General features: G+C 50.2%; 1 protein-coding gene across 1 annotated transcript in view; it reads right to left on the bottom strand.

The window, feature by feature from the left end:
* The window catches only part of POFUT2 (protein O-fucosyltransferase 2), a 30,623-nt gene that overhangs the window by 4,402 nt on the left and 7,928 nt on the right, over window positions 1-18,293 (bottom strand). The window contains exons 3-8 of the mRNA XM_017888658.1: window positions 17,452-17,735; window positions 16,008-16,258; window positions 13,651-13,795; window positions 12,550-12,660; window positions 7,909-7,975; window positions 6,823-6,948 (exon numbers count right to left, since the gene is read on the bottom strand). Coding sequence (XP_017744147.1) covers window positions 6,823-6,948; window positions 7,909-7,975; window positions 12,550-12,660; window positions 13,651-13,795; window positions 16,008-16,258; window positions 17,452-17,735 — 984 coding nt within the window. The remainder of the gene's footprint in view (window positions 1-6,822; window positions 6,949-7,908; window positions 7,976-12,549; window positions 12,661-13,650; window positions 13,796-16,007; window positions 16,259-17,451; window positions 17,736-18,293) is intronic.

Below are 18,293 nucleotides of genomic sequence, written 5' to 3'. Positions count from 1 at the left end.
GACGAAGCAGCTCACAGCTGCAAACTCCCCAAGAGCCAGAATGCTCTGCTGCCCTCTTGACAGCACCACCTCCTGGCTGGAGGCCACCAATGCAAATGGTTACAGCAAATTCTAACAGAACCCTGCTCTAAAGAAGGAGAAAGCAACAGCTAATTACACCACTTGCAACATCCTGGCTGACTACAGGTCCAGAGTCTGTCCACATGACAACTTCACTGCAGCATAACCAGCATTCGAGAAAGCCAGTGCACTCAGCAAAACGACAACCAAGGACCCTGCCAGAGTCCCCTTCACTCCCCTGCCACCTCCACAGAGCAGGTGCTGGTACCCACGGCTGGGAGACCTGAAGACAGATCACATCACAGGACTCTCTGCAGTCATTCCCCAGCACCCTCCCAGGGCCTGGAAGCCCCACTGGGTGGCTAGACCCAGAAGAGCAATCTCAGTCACTGCAGCTCAGCTCTCAGGAAGCCCCATCCCTAGGGGAAGGGAAGAGCACCACAGAGCACCCCGTGGGATGAAAGAATCCGAACAGCAGCCCGTGAGTTCCAGATCTTTCCATTGAAATAGTCTGCCCAAATGAGGAGGCAGAAAACCAACTGTGATAATATGACAAAACAAGGTTCTATAGCACCCCCAAAAGATCACAGTAGCTCCCCAGCAATGGATCCAAACCAAGAAGAAATCTCTGAATTGCCAGATAAAGAATTCCGAAGGTTGATTATGAAGCTGCTCAAGGACATACCAGACAAAGGTGAAAACCAACTTTTCACTTTCTTTGTTGGCTTTGTCTTGATGACCTGTCTAGTGCTGAAAAAGGTGAAAGGTGAAAAAAATACAGAATATGGATGAAAAATGCTCCAGATAAATAGGTATCATAAAGAAAAATCAATTCCAACTTCTGGAAATGAAAGACACGCTTAAAGAAACGAAATGCACTGGGAAGTTTCGATAATAGACTAGAACAGGAGAAGAAAGAGCTTCAGAGCTTAAAGAAAAGGTTTTCAAATTAGCCCAATTCAACAAACACAAAGATAAAAGAATAGTAAAAAAAAAAAAAAAAAGAACAAAGCCTCCAAGATATTTGGGATTATGTTAAACAACCAAACCTAAGGATAATTGGTGTTCCTGAGGAAGAAGAGAAATCGAGAAGTTTGGAAAATGTATTTGAGGGAAGAATTGAGGAAAACTTCCTGGTCTTGCTAGAGATCTAGACATCCAAATACAGGAAACTCAAAGAATACCTGGGCAATTCATCACAAAAAGATCATCGCCTAGGCACATCGTCATCAGGTTATGTAAAGTCAGGACGAAGGAAAGAATCTTAAGAGCTGTGAGGCAAAAGCACCAGGTAACCTATAAAGGAAAACCTATCAGATTCACAGCAGATTTCTCAGCAGAAACCCTACAAGCTACAAGGGACTGGGGTCCTATCTTCAGCCTCCACAAACAAAATAATGATCAGCCAAGAATTTTGTATTTAGCAACACTAAGCTTCATAAATGAAGGAGAGATCATCTTCTTCAGACAAACAAATGCTGAGAGAATTCACCACTACCAAGCCAGTACTACAAGAAATGCTAAAAGAAATTCTAAATCTTGAAACAAAACCTCAAAATACACCAAACTAGAACCTCCTTAAAGCATAAATCTCACAGGGCCTATAAAACAACACAATTAAAAGAAAGAAAGAAAGAAAGAAAACAGGGTATTCAAACAGCAACTAGCATGATGAATAGAATATAGCACCTCACACCTCAATACCAAAGTCGAATGTAAATGGCTTCAATGCTCCACTTAAAAGAAACAAATAGCAAAATGGATAAAAATCCGCCTAAAAGCTGTGAGGCAAAAGTCTTCAAGAGACTCACCTAACACATAAGGACTCACATAAACTTAAGGTAAAGCGGTGGAAAAAGATATTCCATGCAAATAGACACCAAAAGTGAGCAGGGTAGCTATTCTTATATCAGACAAAACAGACTTTAAAGCAACAACAGTTAAAAAAGATGGAGGGACATTATATAATGATAAAAGGATCAGTCCAACAGGAGAATGTCACAATCCTAAATATACATGCACCCAACACTGGAGCTACCAAACTTATAAAACAATTACTACTAGACCTAAAAAGTGAGATAGACAGCAACACAATACAAGTGGGGGCTTCAATACTCCACTGACATCACTAGACAGGTCATCAAGACAGAAAGCCAGCAAAGAAACAATGGACTCAAACTATATCCTGGCACAAGTGGACTAAGATATTTACAGAACATTCTACCCAACAGCTGCAGAATAGACTTCCTGTTCATCAGCACACAGAACGTTATCCAAGACACTTCCTGTTCATCAGCACACAGAACGTTACCGTTACCCGAGGCACTTCCCGTTCATCAGCATACGGATCGTTACCGGAGGCACTTTCTGTTCATCAGCACATGGAGCGTTATCCAAGACAGACCATATGACTGGCCAGAAAACAAGCCTCAATAAATTTAAGAAAATCAAAATTATGTCAAATACCCTCTCAGACCACAATGGAATAAAACTGGAAATTAAATCCAAAAGGAACCCTCAAAACTCTACAAATACATAGAAATTAAATAATCTGCTCCCAGTCTTTGGGTCAAGAATGAAATTAAGATGGAAATTTAAAAATTATTTGAACTGAATAACAGTGACACAACTTATCAAAACCCCTGGGACACAGCAAAAGTGGTGCCAAGAGGAAAATTCACAGCATTAAACGCTTACATCAAAAAATCTGAAAGCGCACAAATAATCTAAGGTCGTACCTCAAGGAACGAGAGAAAAAAGAACAAACCAAACCCAAATCCAGCAGAAGAAAAGAACTAAGATGAAAGCAGAACTAAATGAAATTGAAACGAACAAACGAAAAAATACAAAAGTTAAATGAAACAATAAGCTGGTTCTTTGAAAAGATAAACAACATTGATAGACCATTAGTGAGATTAATGAAGAAGAGAGAAGATCCAAATAAGCTCAATTAGAAACAGAACGGGAGATAACCACAGTCGATACCATAGAAACACAAATGATCATCCAAGGCTACTATGAACACTTTCATGTGCACAAACTGGAAAACCAAGAGGATGAATTCCTGGAAATACACAACCCTTCTAGATATAAACCAGGAAGAAATATAAACTCTGAACAGACCAATAACAAGTAGTGAGATTGAAACAGTAATTTAAAAATTGCCAACAGAAAAAGTTCAGGACCCAATGGGTTCACAGCTGAAATCACTCAAAGAAGAATTGGTACCAATTCTACTGAAACTATTCCAAAAGACAGAGAAAGAGGGAATCCTCCCTAAATCAACAGACTAATATCCCTGATGAACATAGATGCAAAAAGCCTCAAAAAAAATACTAGCTAACTGAATCCAACAACATATCAAAAAGGTAACACCATGATCAAATGGATTTCATATCTGGGATGCAGGGATGGTTTAACATATGGAAGTCAACAAATGTGACACACCGCCTAAACAGCACTAAAACAAAATCATATGATCATTTTAACCGCCTAAACAGCACTAAAAACAAAAATCATATGATCATTTTAATAGATGCAGAAGAAGCATTCGACAAATCCAGCATCGCTTTATGATTAAAACCCTCAGCAAAGGTAGCATAGAAGGGACGTACCTCAAGGTAATAAAGGTCATCTATGATAAATCCAAAGTCAACATTATACTGAACGGGGAAAAGTTGAAAGCATTCCCCCTGAGAACTGGAGCAAGACAAGGATGCCCACACTCACCACTTCTATTCAACATGGTCCTGGAAGTCCTAGTCAGAGCAATCAGACAAGAGAAAGAAAGAAAAGGCATCCAAATCAGTAAAGAGTAAGTCAAACTGTCACTGTTCACTGATGATATAATCGTATACCTAGGAAACCCTAAAGACTCATCCAAAAAACTCCCAGATTTGACAAATGAATTCCATGAAGTTTCAGGATACAAAATCAATGCACACAAGTCAGCAGCACTGCTATACACCAATAACAACCAAGCTGAGAATCAAACCAAGAACTCAACTCCTTTTACAACAGCTGCAAAAAAAAAAAAAAAAAATGAATGAAACAAAAAACAACAACCACCAAAAAACCCCACAAAACTTGATCTCTACAAGGAAAATTACAAAACACTGCTGAAAGAGATCACAGACAACACAAACTATTGGAAACACATCCCATGCTCATGGATGGGGAGAATAAATATTGTGAAATGACCATACTACAAAAGCAATCTATCAATTCCCATCAAAATGCCATCATCATTCTTCACAGAACTAGAAAAAACAAAATCCTAAAGTTCATATGGAACCGAAACAGAGCCTACACAGCCAAAGCAAGACTAAGCAAAAAGTACAAATCTGGAGGTACACATTACTCAACTTCAAACTATCCTACAAGACTATAGTTACCAAAACAGCACGATACTGCTATAAAAATAGGCACCTAGACCAGTGGAGCAGAATAGAGAACCCAGAAATAAAGTGAAATATTTACAGATCTTCGACAAAGCAAACAAAAACACAAAGTGGGGAAAGGACATCCTATTCAAAAATGGTGCAGGATTAATTGGCAACCCACATGTAGAAGAATGAAACTGGATCCGCGTCTCTCATCTTCTACAAAAATCAACTCAAGGTGGATCAAAGACTTAAATCTAAGACCTGAAACCATAAAAATTCTAGACGATAACATCAGAAAACTCTTCTAGACATTGGCTTAGGCAAAGAGTTCCTGACCAAGAACCCAAAAGCAAAAGCAACAAAAACAAACATTAATAGTTAGGACATAATTAAACTAAAAGCTTCTGCACAGCAAAAGAAACAATCAGCAAACAGCCCCCAGAGTGGGAGAAAATACTCGCAAACTTTGCATCCGACCAAGGACTAATATCCACAATCTACAAGGAACCGAAACAAATCAGCATGAAAAAAAACCAAATAATCCCATCAAAACGTAGGCTAAGGACATGAATAGACAATTCTCAAAAGAAGATACACAAATGGCCAACAAACATACGAAAAAATGCTCCACATCACTAATGATCAGGGAAATGCAAATAAGAACCACAACAGGATACTACCTTACTCCTGCAAGAACAGCCATAATCAAAAAACCAAAAAATCATGGATGTCGGCGTGGATGTGGTGAAGGGGAACACCGTGACACTGCTGGTGGGAATGCAAACTAGTACAACCACCACGGAAAGCAGTATGGAGATTCTTAAGGAACTAAAAGTAGACCTACCATTGATCCAGCAATCCCACTGCCGGGTATCTACCCAGAGGAAAAGAAGTCACTATATGAAAAATACACTTACACACGCATGTTTATAGCAGCACAATCCACAGCTGTGAGAACATGGAACCGGCCTGAATGCCCATTGGCCAGTGAGTGGATAAAGAAAATGTGGTGTATCAGCCATAAAAAGGAAGGAAATGAATGCTTTGCAGCAACCTGGATGGAGCTGGAGACCATTATTCTAAATGAAGTAACTCAGGAACAGAAAACCAAATATCGCATGTTCTCACTCATAAGTGGGAACTAAGCTATGGGGATGCAAAGGCATGAGAATGACACAATGGACTTTGGGGACTCGAGGGGAAGAGTGGAGGGGGTGAGGGATAAAGACTACACACTGGGTACAGTGTATACTGCTCGGGTGACAGGTGCACCAAAATCTCAGAAATTACCATTTTATCCATGTAACCAAACATCACCTGTTCCCCAAAACAATTGAAGTTTAAAAAAAAAAAAAAGATAAAATAAGCCAGGCACAGTGGCTCATGTCTGTAATCCCAGCACTTTGGGAGGCCGAGGCAGCTGGATTACTTGAGGTCAGGAGTTTAAGACCAGCCTGGCCAACATGAGAAAATCCTGTCTGTACTCAAAATACAAAATACAAAAATTAGCCGGGCGTTGTGGTACACACCTGTAGACCCAGCTACTCAGGAGAGTGAGACTCTGTCTCTAAACAAAACCAAAAACAAAAGAAGTTAATTAAATAAAATTTAAAAGAATAAAAAATAAAAAACACTGAAAAGAAATACAAGTGGGATAAAATGAAAAAATCTTCTATATTATTTTCCGAGTAAAAACTGTCCAAGTAACTTAATTATTGCTGGAACAATTAGTGCTATTCCACTTGGAAACAGCTCAAATACCCCATAAAGAACAAACAAGTAAAATGGCACTTCTATGAAAGTTTTGTTTAAAAAACACAAAAAACAGACACTGCAAACGCTTAACAACAACCTCAAGTTGAAAAAGCAACATGTTGGTTGTAATTACACCACAGAAAAACCCAAACTTTCAGAAAACACTTAAAAATATATACATAGAATAAAAAAAGGATGACTCTAGACCAAAATGGCACTGACGGTGCTTCTGGGCGAGTCTGGGTGAATGCTGCTTTTCTCTATCAATCAGGTCATGAGGGAGAAAGGCCGAACGTGCCTCCGATCACCTCGAGCTCCTGCTTCCGCGCTCCTGGCCTTGCTGCACTCTGAGAACACCTTTGAGGCTGCTGGGCCTGCCATGACTCCCCGTGTTACTAAAGCGAAAGCCAGGTGGAGTGACTCCCCGAGTCTGCACCGCGACGAGGGCCCCAGGGTCCTGGTGCCTCCCGAGAGCGGGTAATGACCGTGACTCACATTCCAGGGAGGCATCCATGCCGACAGACCCGCCAACCCTGCTGTGACTGTGAACTGAAGGCATGAGTTTTTGGGCATCTCAAGAGAGGATTTACCTGCTCTCCAATTAACAAGGGAGAGGGGCTACCTTCATCTTCGTCCAGTCCTCCTGGAAGGGGATCCTGTCCGCGTCATCCGTGGAGTTGAGGTGTCTGCTCCTGAACTCGTCTCCCACCTCCCGCAGGTGCCTGGCAAACACCATGCTGCGACGGGTCTGTGGAAACGGCGACGGCTCGGCTGAGAACACACCCGCCCGCCATGCTGCCCTTCCGGAGCAGGTTCTCCCATAGCTGCCGCCACCCACCCCTGCAGCTGGAACAAGACCCTCGGAGACATTCCTCATCGACAGTCGCCCGAGAAACAGTGCCGCCCACGGTGGAGGCTCTCGGAGGGTCTACTGCAGGAAGCCAATGCAGGGCAAGCCGCCCACCCCTGCCAGCTCTGCCAGGCTCCCCCACGGGAAGCTGTGCCACACACTGGGCTCAGCTGGCCATTGCCCTGGCTGGCACAACTGTGTGCAGCTCCTTCCCCTCCGTGTCTCCCCAACTCGACTTCTAGCTTACTCGGTTAGCCGTCCTGCTTTTGCCAAATGGGGCGGGACTGACCTGCACAAAGCCCCATGTGAGCAGGGACTGTGTGTCCTGCAGGCAGGTTCTGGCTTTACAAGCTGCTGCCCTGGTGAACAAGTCAGCAGGCCTGCTGTGCCCACGGGAGGGGGCAGCCGCTTCCCGCCCTATACTCCCACTCACTCACGGAACTAGGGCAGCTATGGAAAGTCACCCCATCAACACAGAAATCAACGCCAACGGGAAAGACCCGCTGCAGAAAACAGTCCCACCTTTCAAAGCTAAAGAGAGGAGAAAGGAGGGATCTACGTTCCAGCCACTGATGGAGTCACTGACTCGGGGGCTGACTCCAGGGCGCCACCACTGCATTCAGGGCCTGTGGCATCAGAGGGGAGAGCCGGGTGGCCCTGCGGGCTCCTGAGGACCTGGCTCTGCGGCCACGTGTGACTCGGGGGCGGCGCAGTCACTGCAGGTACCCATATCCAGGGCTTCAATTATGATTTTAATCAGCAAGGTTCAAAAGAGCTGTCAACTGTTTTAAATTTTCAAAAACTAAATAATAGGCAACATACACTAATTTAGAAAGATGCTCCCGAGGAAACACTCACATCCCAGTATTCTTTCCCTCCGTAGTGGTCATGAAGTAGGTTCTCGGCTCTGTCTAACATCACGGACCTATTTTTAAACAATATGACAACAGTTATAAGAGTTAAGGATGACGACATTCACACTCTCAGAGCACAAACTGGGAGAACCCAGGGCTGGGGAAGCGGAGACCAAGTCTTCAAGGGACACCAACCAGGGCGCGTCGGGAGGTTATGGCTGAGACACAGGCAGGCTGCCGTCTGGCCTCCACACCACAGTTCTGAGAGGGCTTTGATGCCCACTGTCAACTCAGAGAATGACATCAGAGAGAAGTATCTCCTGATTTGAGGAGTGTATTTGGGAGTGGGCAGAAGGCTTGGAATCCAGGATCCACTGATGGCTATGGCAAGCTGCAGGTGAGCCTGAAGAGGGGCGGCTGTGGGAAGCTTTTCTTTGGCAAAAAGGAGAGGTTCACATAAGCTGCCTGGAAACAAATTCACTGACTCGGTCTCAAAGCTGGAGCTGCATCTGTTCCGTGGTAGAGACGCCATTCCTGGGCAGGCATTCTCACGACAGCATCTCGTCTGAGTTACTGCAGCCCTTGTCCATTGGCAAACCTGGTCCCAGGAATACGTGCACATGTGTGAAGCGGTGGCTGTGAAGGTGTGAGGTGCGTGAAATGTGTGACAAACGTCCTGGGGTTATTTCAGAGAGCCCTCCAGCCAGCCTTTATCTCAGACTCGCAGGCAGGCACCTCTTCCTCAGCGCCTGCCTTGCTCTAGTTTGGGTTAGGCAAGTCATCCTGGTGCCTGTGACTGTCATGCTAAACGCTACCTAATTCCACGTGGGAAGTGCCTCTCCTATTCCAGCCATTGAACCAACCCTCTCACCACACTCCCTACGGCTCTTGATGCAAAATAAAAATGAAACACACAAAACGGATCGTGAGAAAACAGACCCGAATACTGGGGTGGTAAAAGTTGGAATACAAAAACCCAGCAATTTTTAAGGAAAAGACTGATGAATTTGACTACATAAAAATTTTAATTTTGGTCTGGTGCAGTGGCTCACACCTGTAATCCCAGCATTTTGGGAGGCCAAGGTGGGTGGATCACGAGGTCAGGCAATCGAGACCAATCGTCCTCTTCTGGGTGGCATCCTACAGTTTTATGCCCTCATGGTTCACACACAGACTCTTCTACACAAACCTGGAAACAAGCAAAGGCCACATTTTCTTCCATCTGTACACAGACAGCTGCAAAAGAACGAGGTGATGTCCATGTGTCGTAATACCCAGCTGTGCGGCTGGGTGGGAAGAAAAGGGCAAACTGAAAACTGCATGGACAGCGTGTGTGGTGATTCCAGGTGTTTAAAAAGACGGCCGCATGCACAGGCGGCGATGTGAGGTGATTTCTGGAGAGAGGGGCATAGCGGGATTCAGTGGGTGCCTCTGGCCCTGCTTCCAACGCCGTTTAAGGCTTTTTGTGAAATGCAATACCGCACTTCGAGACGCACATTCCGCACGGGCGCAGGTAGAGGACATTCCGCACAGGTGCGGGTAGGCAAACTGCTCCAAAATGAACACGGTGCAGCCCCTACCCGGGTGGAGGAACAAGGAGGAACAAAGCCCTTTACACACTTGCTCTGCCCCGTCCTCAGGGGCCTCCCCGGCATCCTCCTATCTCTACCTCCGATGCACAGGACTGTCTATGACCTTCATGCACATGGAACATGACCACATTTACCTTTCTCTCTCTTTTTTTTTTTTACTGGGCATTCTATCTTGATTTCTCTTTGTTGAAAACGGCAGCAGTCTGCCCGTCGTCAGCTGTGGATCTATCACGCTCTACCCCGTGCGTGGCTGAGGGGTGCACGGGTTTTCCTGGTTCCGGGGAGGCCATGAACGTTCCTGGGCAGGGGTCTGTGGGTGCATGTCCTGCATTCGGGGTGCACCGGACTCCCAGGGTTTTACCAGATTCTCGCTCCAGGAGCAGCCTTCGAGCCCCTGTGGACCTGTCCTCCTGACGGTGGTTGGTTTCTTGAGTATGACAGCACTGGGGCACCTGCTCGCGTTAACAGCAGCCGTTCTTACTCCTGAATCACACGGATCCCGTCTTGGACTCACCTCACCCCAGGCTGCCCGTCCCTCACTCACTGGGTTTCATCTCCTGTATCCCGGAAAGTCCTTAGTTCATGAAATGTGCTGCAGGACCTTCTTCTCTGAGGCCTGTCTCCATTCTTCTAATGGACAAAAGTTCTTGATTTTAAAGTAACTGGCTTTACCAATCTTTCTTTTTTGGTGCATGCTTTTCCCATCTTGTTGAAGAAAGCTTCCTGTCCCAAGGTGGTAAGGCTCCTCTCTTAACGGCTTTATAGCTTCACCTTCCCATTAGGGCTTTAACCCCCATTAGAGACTTTCCCTGGGTGCTGGGGGCAGACGGCCTCGCCCCACCATCAGCCTCCTTCCCCTGCGCCCCGGCAGAGGCGTTTCTCCTCAATCAGGACCATCTGGCTGGAAGCCCCCTCTGGGCTCAGCTCCGTTCTAACCTGCAAATGTGAATCAAAAAAACGGACTGGCACGACCGCTCCACGGGCCCACACGTAGGCAGACTGGCTTCCAAAACCCGGATATTTTCATGAAATGAACCCAGTCCCAGGACGTGAAAGCTGCATCTCAACAACCAAAACAATTCAGCCTAGTTCCCTCCACAACCTCTTGAGTTTTGCTTTTCCGCAACAGTCGGGCTGGCTGAGCAGCAGACACGCGGGCCTGTGCTGGAGCCACCTGCCTTCACAAAGGCCCAGAGCAGCTGAGACCATGTGGTCCTGGCCCACTGGGGCCAGCGGCAGCTGTTACTGACCAGGGTGATACCGAGCCAGCTGTGATGTCCAATAGGATCGCGACTGCCATGGCCTCTAGAGGTGCACACAGGGCACGACAGCAGACAAGGCAGCCTCAACCTCAACGTGGGCAAGCGCGAGGGGCACCCATGCCCTGCTGTGCCGTCTGTGGGAGACTGTGGGTGGCAAGCCACCCAGGTGCCGAGGCAAGAGACCGAGGGCACGACCTCTTCCAGTCTAATGAAATATGTAAAATAACAATAGTTATACTAGATATAGATAACAGGTATGATTATGTACGAATATCATTAATCATTAGTTTGTAGTAATTACTCTTTATTCCCATATTATAATAATCCTCGCTCTACAATTATAACTTAGGAAAAACCAGGCCATACAGAGATAGGAGATGAGGGGACATAGTGAGACGTGACCAGAAGACAAGAGTGTCAGCCTTCTGTGATGCCCGGGCAGGGCCACCAGAGGGCTCCTTGGTCTAGCGGTAACGCCAGCGTCTGGGAAGACGCCCGTTGCCAAGTGGACCATGGTCTAGCGGTAGCGTCAGTGCCAAGGAAAACACCCGCTACTCAGCAGACAGGGAAAAGGAGTCTCCCTTTCCCCGGGGGAGTTTAGAGAAGACCCTACTCCTCCACCTCTTGTGAAGGGCCTGACTGATGTCAGACACACCCACAGTTCTCCGGAGGTCTAACCATCTCCCTGTGATGCTGTGCTTCAGCGGTCACGCTCCTCGTCCGCCTTCATGTTCCATCCTGTACATCTGGCTCTGCCTTTTAGGTAACAGTAGCAAATTAGTGAAAGTACTAAAAGTCTCTGATACGCAGAAATAATGGCGTAAGCTGTCTCTCTCTCTCTCCCTCCTCTTTCTCTCTGCCTTGGCTGCCAGGCAGGGCAGGGCCCCCTGTCCAGTGGACACGTGACCCACGTGACTTTACCTATCAATGGAGATGGCTCACATTCCTTACCCTGCCCCTTTTGTATCCAATAAATATCAGCACAGCCTGGCATTCGGGGCCACTACTGGTCTCCGCGTCTTGGTGGTAGTGGTCCCCCAGGCCTAGCAGCTTTTCCTTTTATCTCTTTGTCTTGTGTCTTTATTCCTACAATCTCTCGTCTCCGCACACGGGGAGAAAAACCCACCGACCCTGTGGGGCTGGACCCTACAGGAGACGCTCACAGCACCTGCTGGGGGACTCAGAAGAAGATCCAAGGGAGGTGACGGAGAGGGTCCCAGTCTGCAGCAAGTTCTAAGAACGTGGTCATCAACAGTTTCCTCCAGAGTTTACGACATCATCAGGTACTGACTTGTCTGCAACCCCAGCCGCCTGGGTGGACCCTCGTGGCCCGGCTCACCAGGCCGGCGGCCACTTGCGGCAGACGCATGGCCAAAGGTGGCTGCACGATCCTCTCCAGACCCGCGAGGCAGCAAACAGATCAAACAGTGGGTGTTGGGTGCGGGAAGGGGGCAGGTATTGGTAAAAGTTGCCCAAGTGGTACAAATGGAGAACAGTCTCATGGTAAGCCCCCGCTGCCCCCAGCCCAGCCCAGCCCCTCCCCGCGCACTCGGCCGTGCTGAGCCCTCACCTCTGTGCCCCTCGCCCGCTGTCCACGTCACCCACTACGCTGTTTTGCAGAGACACATGCAACCACTTCCCTAACCGACACCCCCATGGCCCCCAGGGTCCGCTGTCTGTGAGGTGGGTGGGCCAGGGATGCAGGAGTGCGGACAGAGAGCCCCTAGCCCAGCACACGCGGAGCAGGCGCCACGGCCTCCAGGCTGCTCCTGAGGGGAGCAGGGCACTCACCGGGCTGGTGTGTTTCTCAGAAGCAGAGGCGCCACGATGGAGGCTGAGCCCTGGACGGACAGACAGGAGACGTTCAGACCCCTGGTCTCCTCATAACCCCAAAACCATCCTCTGGAAAACAAAACCCACGGCAGCTCTATCAGTTTATTTTGCTTTCACAAGAAAAATCAAGTCTAGACACGCACACACCGTGGCTCGCTCTTGATGAAATGCGGCTGCTTTAGGAAAACCTACCGATCACGACTGAGGATCGTGACATTCTCGTGAAATTGTAAAAGAAGCCCACAAGCGCCTCTCAGGCTGATGAACCACTGAGCCCTTCCCCATGACAGGGGCTGGCGGGAGGCAGAGGGAGCAGGACAGAGGCAGCCCTGTGCACCTTCAGGGCCAGCCTGGCTGTGACCATCACCCAAGTCAACCGCGCCCTTCCCAAGAGCTCACTTGCCATGCTTTAGAGCAGCTGCCCTGGCACTGGACACATGGAGGCTGTGAACTGACAGCTTTTCCACAGTAGGCCTGGCAGTGTCAGAGCCTTTAATGGCAATCAACACTTGGGACTGACAAGACCCCCATTCCTGTGGCAACATCCAAATGCATGAAAAGACACAGGGAAAAAGGCACGGGGTCTCAGCCGGGTGTTCGCCACGGCCCATTCTCGAGGCCTCAGCACAAAGGGGACCCGCCTGTCAAGGACGAGAACTGTGTGGGCAGCCACAAGCACTACCACCACGAGGGGCACCGAAGCACTGTCAGGATGCGGGGGGAGGGGAACGCCCAGAACCCGGCATCAGCACCCAGCGTGGGCACCGAGGGCGCTGTGTGTGTGTGTGGTGGGGGTGCTGTGGCGTGGGGGGGAGCCTGCAGCAGGGAGAGGAGGTGGAGGGCACTGCTCTCGGGGTGGGGAGTGCCTGAGGGGCGCCTGTGGCGGGGGGAGAGGGGCGTGCATGTGGCAGGGGAGACGGCGGGGCGGAGGGGACTGCGGGGGGGGGGGGGGTGGGGGGGGTGGGGGGGGGTGGGGGTGCGGGGGGGGGGCGCCTGCCGCAGGGTAGAGGGGGGCACCTGCAGCAGGGGGAGGAGGCGGGGAGCAGCCGCAGTAGGCACCTGTAGTACTCGTGCTTGTCCTGGGAGTACAGGAGCTGATCGATACATGGCCGCTCATCCACCTTCTCTTCCCAGGTCCCTTCTTTCCATCCCTCTGCATAACTTTGTAGGACGTAAACCTGGTCAATAAAGGGCCCACCAGACTCTGAAAAACACCAAGAGAAGCCGGGCAGCGCGACAGCGATCGGAAGCTCACTACGGGCACGCATCAGCCACAGCAGGTGACTCTTACTACTGTACACCACCCTGTTCCCAAAGAGACTGCAGGAGGCTCACAAAGGCCAAGACAGGTCAGAGCACAGGCCATGATGGCACAGGGCCGAGATCGTGCGATAGCAGCCAGTGGGGAGGAGCTGGTCCCCGATTCCCCAGCCCCACCCCATCCTCAGCCCCATGCAGCAGGCCCCACCCTCACAGGGGCCCGTGTGAGCCCGTCCAGCCTTCACGCCCCTGGTCCAGTCCCCGGGGGCTCGCTCTCTGGCCCTCTGTGAGGCCACTGACCCCTACCCCCTTGGTTTCCCACAGTGCTCCTCACTACCTGGGCCACCATCTACTGCACTGGTGTCCTGCCTCCCCCAGGGACAGGAGCTCAGGCGAGCAGGAATCGTGCCTCTTACCCACGGCCCAACCCACACGGAGAAGGTGACACTGTGTCGCCCAAGAGGTCAGCAATCAAGATCTGCTCAAAGGGGGCAGGAACACAGCGGGGAAGAGGCACCACACAGGTGAAGTTCTGGGGAAGGAGCACTGCAGGGAAGGAGCGCGTGAGCAGGTGAAGTCCTGGGGCAGGAACACAGCAGGGAGGGAGCACCGTGCAGGTGAAGTCCTGGGGCAAGAACATAGTGGGGAGGGAGCACCCTGCAGGTGAAGTTCTGGGGCAGGAACAAAGCAGGGAAGTAGCACCGCACAGGTGAATTTCTGGTGTCCTTTTTGCTCACTCATGACTGGGGGCTAAGGGCTGCGTGGCCTACGGGCCCGAGGCCGGAGCTGCGGGGGCTCCTTCTATGCTAGTGGGAGGTGGTGAAGATCCCACATGCTGGGTGCTATGTTAGCCACATCAGGAGCTCACTGTGTGCGGTCTCCTGGCAGCCTGGCCCCAGGACAGGCACCCAGTTCCTTCCCCACCTTACAGGCAAGGAAACAGCTCAAAGCCCCAGCCTGGTAGATGGCAGGGAAGCATGAGACCAGCATATCTGCCTCAGAAGCTCGTCACACGGGGTCTGTCTTCCCAGACCTTCCCAAGCACTTGGATGCCCAATGCCCAGACCTGCCCGCTTCCCTGTCAAGAAACCCACTGGTCCCAAAGGGAGGTAAGGATAACGTCTCCGAGTTCCTGTAACCTAATGTTCAGACCAAGGGCTGGCTGCTAGTTATACCAAATACCCAACCACAGCTTTCATCTTCCAGGACTCATGAGCAAATTGTGAAGTCAACTCAGGATGCACTCTAGGAATGCTTTTTACAAGCGGCAGACTTTGTGACTTGGTATCAACCAGGATGTCAGAGGTTACTCCCTGTTGTTGCATGCCCCTGACACTCACGAGACTGACCCCGACAGAGAAAACATTTCAGAGTGACAAGATCTAGGGTGCAATGAGCACCATCCTTGAAAAATGACGACATGGGAGCCACACTCCTTGGCAGGGAGCAAAGGTCTCTAAGCCCCGAGAGTGGCTGTCCAGTAAGAACTCAACAGTTGCTGGAAAGCAGGAGCCTGACTCAAAACTAACTCATTCGTCTTCAAGGCTTCTCAAATGCAGCAGCAAAGCATCACTTACTTTTAAATTTATGTCTTCCAAATGACACAACACAAAAAGCTCTGAATACCTTCATTCTAAGAAGAGCTTTAATTCCTCTCTTCAAATTAAATGAAAAAATTAAGCAACACAAAGTTAAACAAGACAGACCTTTATCCCTGGTGCTGCACAGACACACCACAAAGGATACTCCGCACGCAGCACGTCATCCTTAACGTAAAACAGCCTTTCGCATAGGGAGCCAAGTCCTGTCAGTCCAACACCCAGGGGTGGCCGCTTTCTTAGGGTGTAAGGGCGGCTCTAACTGCATTCACCTACTCATCAGGCCACCGTGGTTTCCAGAAGTGAGGGGGCACAAAGCTCATCCACTTCAGGTCTATTTCCCGAGAAACATTTTGGGAAGCTCACTGCAGCATGGGAAACGGACTGCGCTCCTGAGTGGAGGAGGTGCTGCCACAGGCCTCCGGCAGCAGCGCTGGGCACTGGAGGATGCTGGTGAGTTTGGACGCAGTCGCAAGCCCAACCTGATGTCTACCTTAGAAATGATTGCCCGGCCCCGGTTAAAAAACCACGACCTCCCAGCGTGCCGCTCGGCCTCACCTGCGATGAACTGCTCATACTCGATGACGGGGATGTTTTTATTGAGACTCGGAAGATCAAAAAACTCAGACCAGGGAATCCGGACCTGGTGGATGTCAGGACTCTGCCAGTGATAGAGGCGGCCCCACGGAGGCAGGACGAGCACCCACTCCTCCGTCTTGAGCAGAGTCTTCAGGAGAGAGGCGATTCGAATATAGACATCCCTGCGCAGGTTGAAGCCTTCCGGGGGGTTGACGTCATACAGAAGATACCTGAGCAGGCAGAATGAGGACCACAGGTCTCAAATGCTGGGGTTTCTGCACAGAAAACCTGACTACTCAGAAGTCTCAGCGTAAGGCCCAACTCTAGGTGCTTAAGATGGTTCCCAGCTTGTGAAGGCAGTGAGTGGCCTGTTTCTCTATGACCAGTTACTTACAAGCCTGTAAGCAGAAGCTGCAGACATGCTAATGTCCTTTTAACAACTAGCAATAGTTCAACACTAAGGCTAGAGGAATCCCAGTGACTAGAAACCAAGAATCAGTTCCCACATGGTTCTCAAACTGTTTGGTCTAAAGACTCCTGTACACTGGAAACGATTGATGGCTGGTTATGTGCACTATGTCTATGGATATGTCCTATATTAGACATTAAAGCTACAAGTATTTAATTCAGCTAAAAATAATAAGCCATTACATGTTAACAAAAATCACATAAACAAAAAATAAGCGTATTTTAAAAAATGAATTAGTGAGAAGAACTGTGACGATGTTCTTTTTATTTATTTATTTATTTTGAGATGGAGTCTCGCTCTGTCTCCCAGGCTGGAGTGCGGTGGCCCGATCTCGGCTCACTGCAAGCTCCACCTCCCGGGTTCAGGCCATTCTCCTGCCTCAGCCTCCTGAGTACCTGGGAATACAGGCGCCCGCCGCCACGCCCGGCTAATTTTTTTTGTTTTTTAGTAGACACTGGGTTTCACCATGTTAGCCAGGATGGTCTCGATCTCCTGACCTCGTGATCCACCCGCCTTGGCCTCCCAAAGTGCTGGGATTACAGGCATGAGCTACCGCGCACGGCAGACGATGTTCTTAATTTTTGCAAATCTCTTTTGGGTCTGGTGACAGCGGGATTCCCATACTCGTTTCTGCATTCAATCTGTTGTGACATCACAGATCAAGTGGTTTCTAGGAAAACTCCACGGTGCACTCATGAGAGAAATGAAAAAGCCGTAGAATACCCTGGTACTATAAAACGGCTACAAAAGCTCAGAGATCCCGGACACACTTTAAGATCACTGCCCTAGCGGAAGGACACAAAGCACCCCAAGGCACAGACAGGTCCCCAAAGGCTACAGAAACCCTGGCACTCTCCTTCCCCTGCTCTGCGCTGGTTTTCCAAAGACTCCCACTGTCGCGGGTGAAACTGCGTGCAGCGCCCAGGCCTGCGAACGCCACGAGGGGCCGCGCACCTCTGCGTCCAGGTCCCTCTCGGGGTCCGCTTGGAGAACCCACAGCCATAGGGCGGCCGCGAAGCTCGTCTTGGCCCTGAGAATTCACTGCGGAGCACCCGCCCGGCACTGACTCCCAGCTTCGCACACCCAGGCTTCGACCCGCGACACTCAGGGGCCTCCTGAGCCCGCCCAGGCTCAGTCCGAGCAACCTGGTGCCCTTCCTGAGCTCCCAAGGCTGCGCCCCCGGCCTCGCAGACAACCCCGCCTGCAGACCCGGGCCGTAGCGACGGAGCCCAGACTACCTACCGCCAACCCACTGGCCCCATCCTGCCCCCAGCCCCTGCCCCATCCCATCCCCTAGGTCCTGGCCCCTGCCCCTACCGCATCTCCATCCCATCCTTCCTGGCCCCTGCCCCCCGGCCCGTTCCCATCCCATCCCTCGGGCCCCCGCTCCTGCCTCCATTCCATCCTACCCCTCCAGGTCCCAGCCCGTGCCCCGCCCCATCCCATCCCAACACCCAGGCCCCTGCCCCGCCCCCATCCCATCCCTCCTGGCCCCTGCCCCCTACCCCATACCATCACCCTGGCCCCTTACTCCGCCACATTCCGTGCCCCAGAACCCTGACCCCATCCCATTCCCCTGGACACTGCCCCCTGACCCCGCTCCATCCCATTCCCCTGGACCCTGCCCCAAGACTCCGCTCCATTCCATCCCCCTGGCCCCGGCCCACCCTCCATCCCGTGTGCCTGCCCCCGACCCCATCCCTTCTCCCTGGACCCTGACCCCGCCCCATCCCATCGCATCCCAGACCCACCCCGCCCCCATCCCATCCTCTGGCCCTGCCCGGCCCTAGAACCCC

Source organism: Rhinopithecus bieti, unplaced genomic scaffold, assembly GCF_001698545.2.
Source record: "Rhinopithecus bieti isolate Rb0 unplaced genomic scaffold, ASM169854v2 scaffold_18153, whole genome shotgun sequence".
Taxonomy (NCBI): domain Eukaryota; kingdom Metazoa; phylum Chordata; class Mammalia; order Primates; family Cercopithecidae; genus Rhinopithecus; species Rhinopithecus bieti.
Note: the sequence above shows the minus strand (reverse complement) of the source record. Positions and strands in the feature narration are given on the sequence as shown.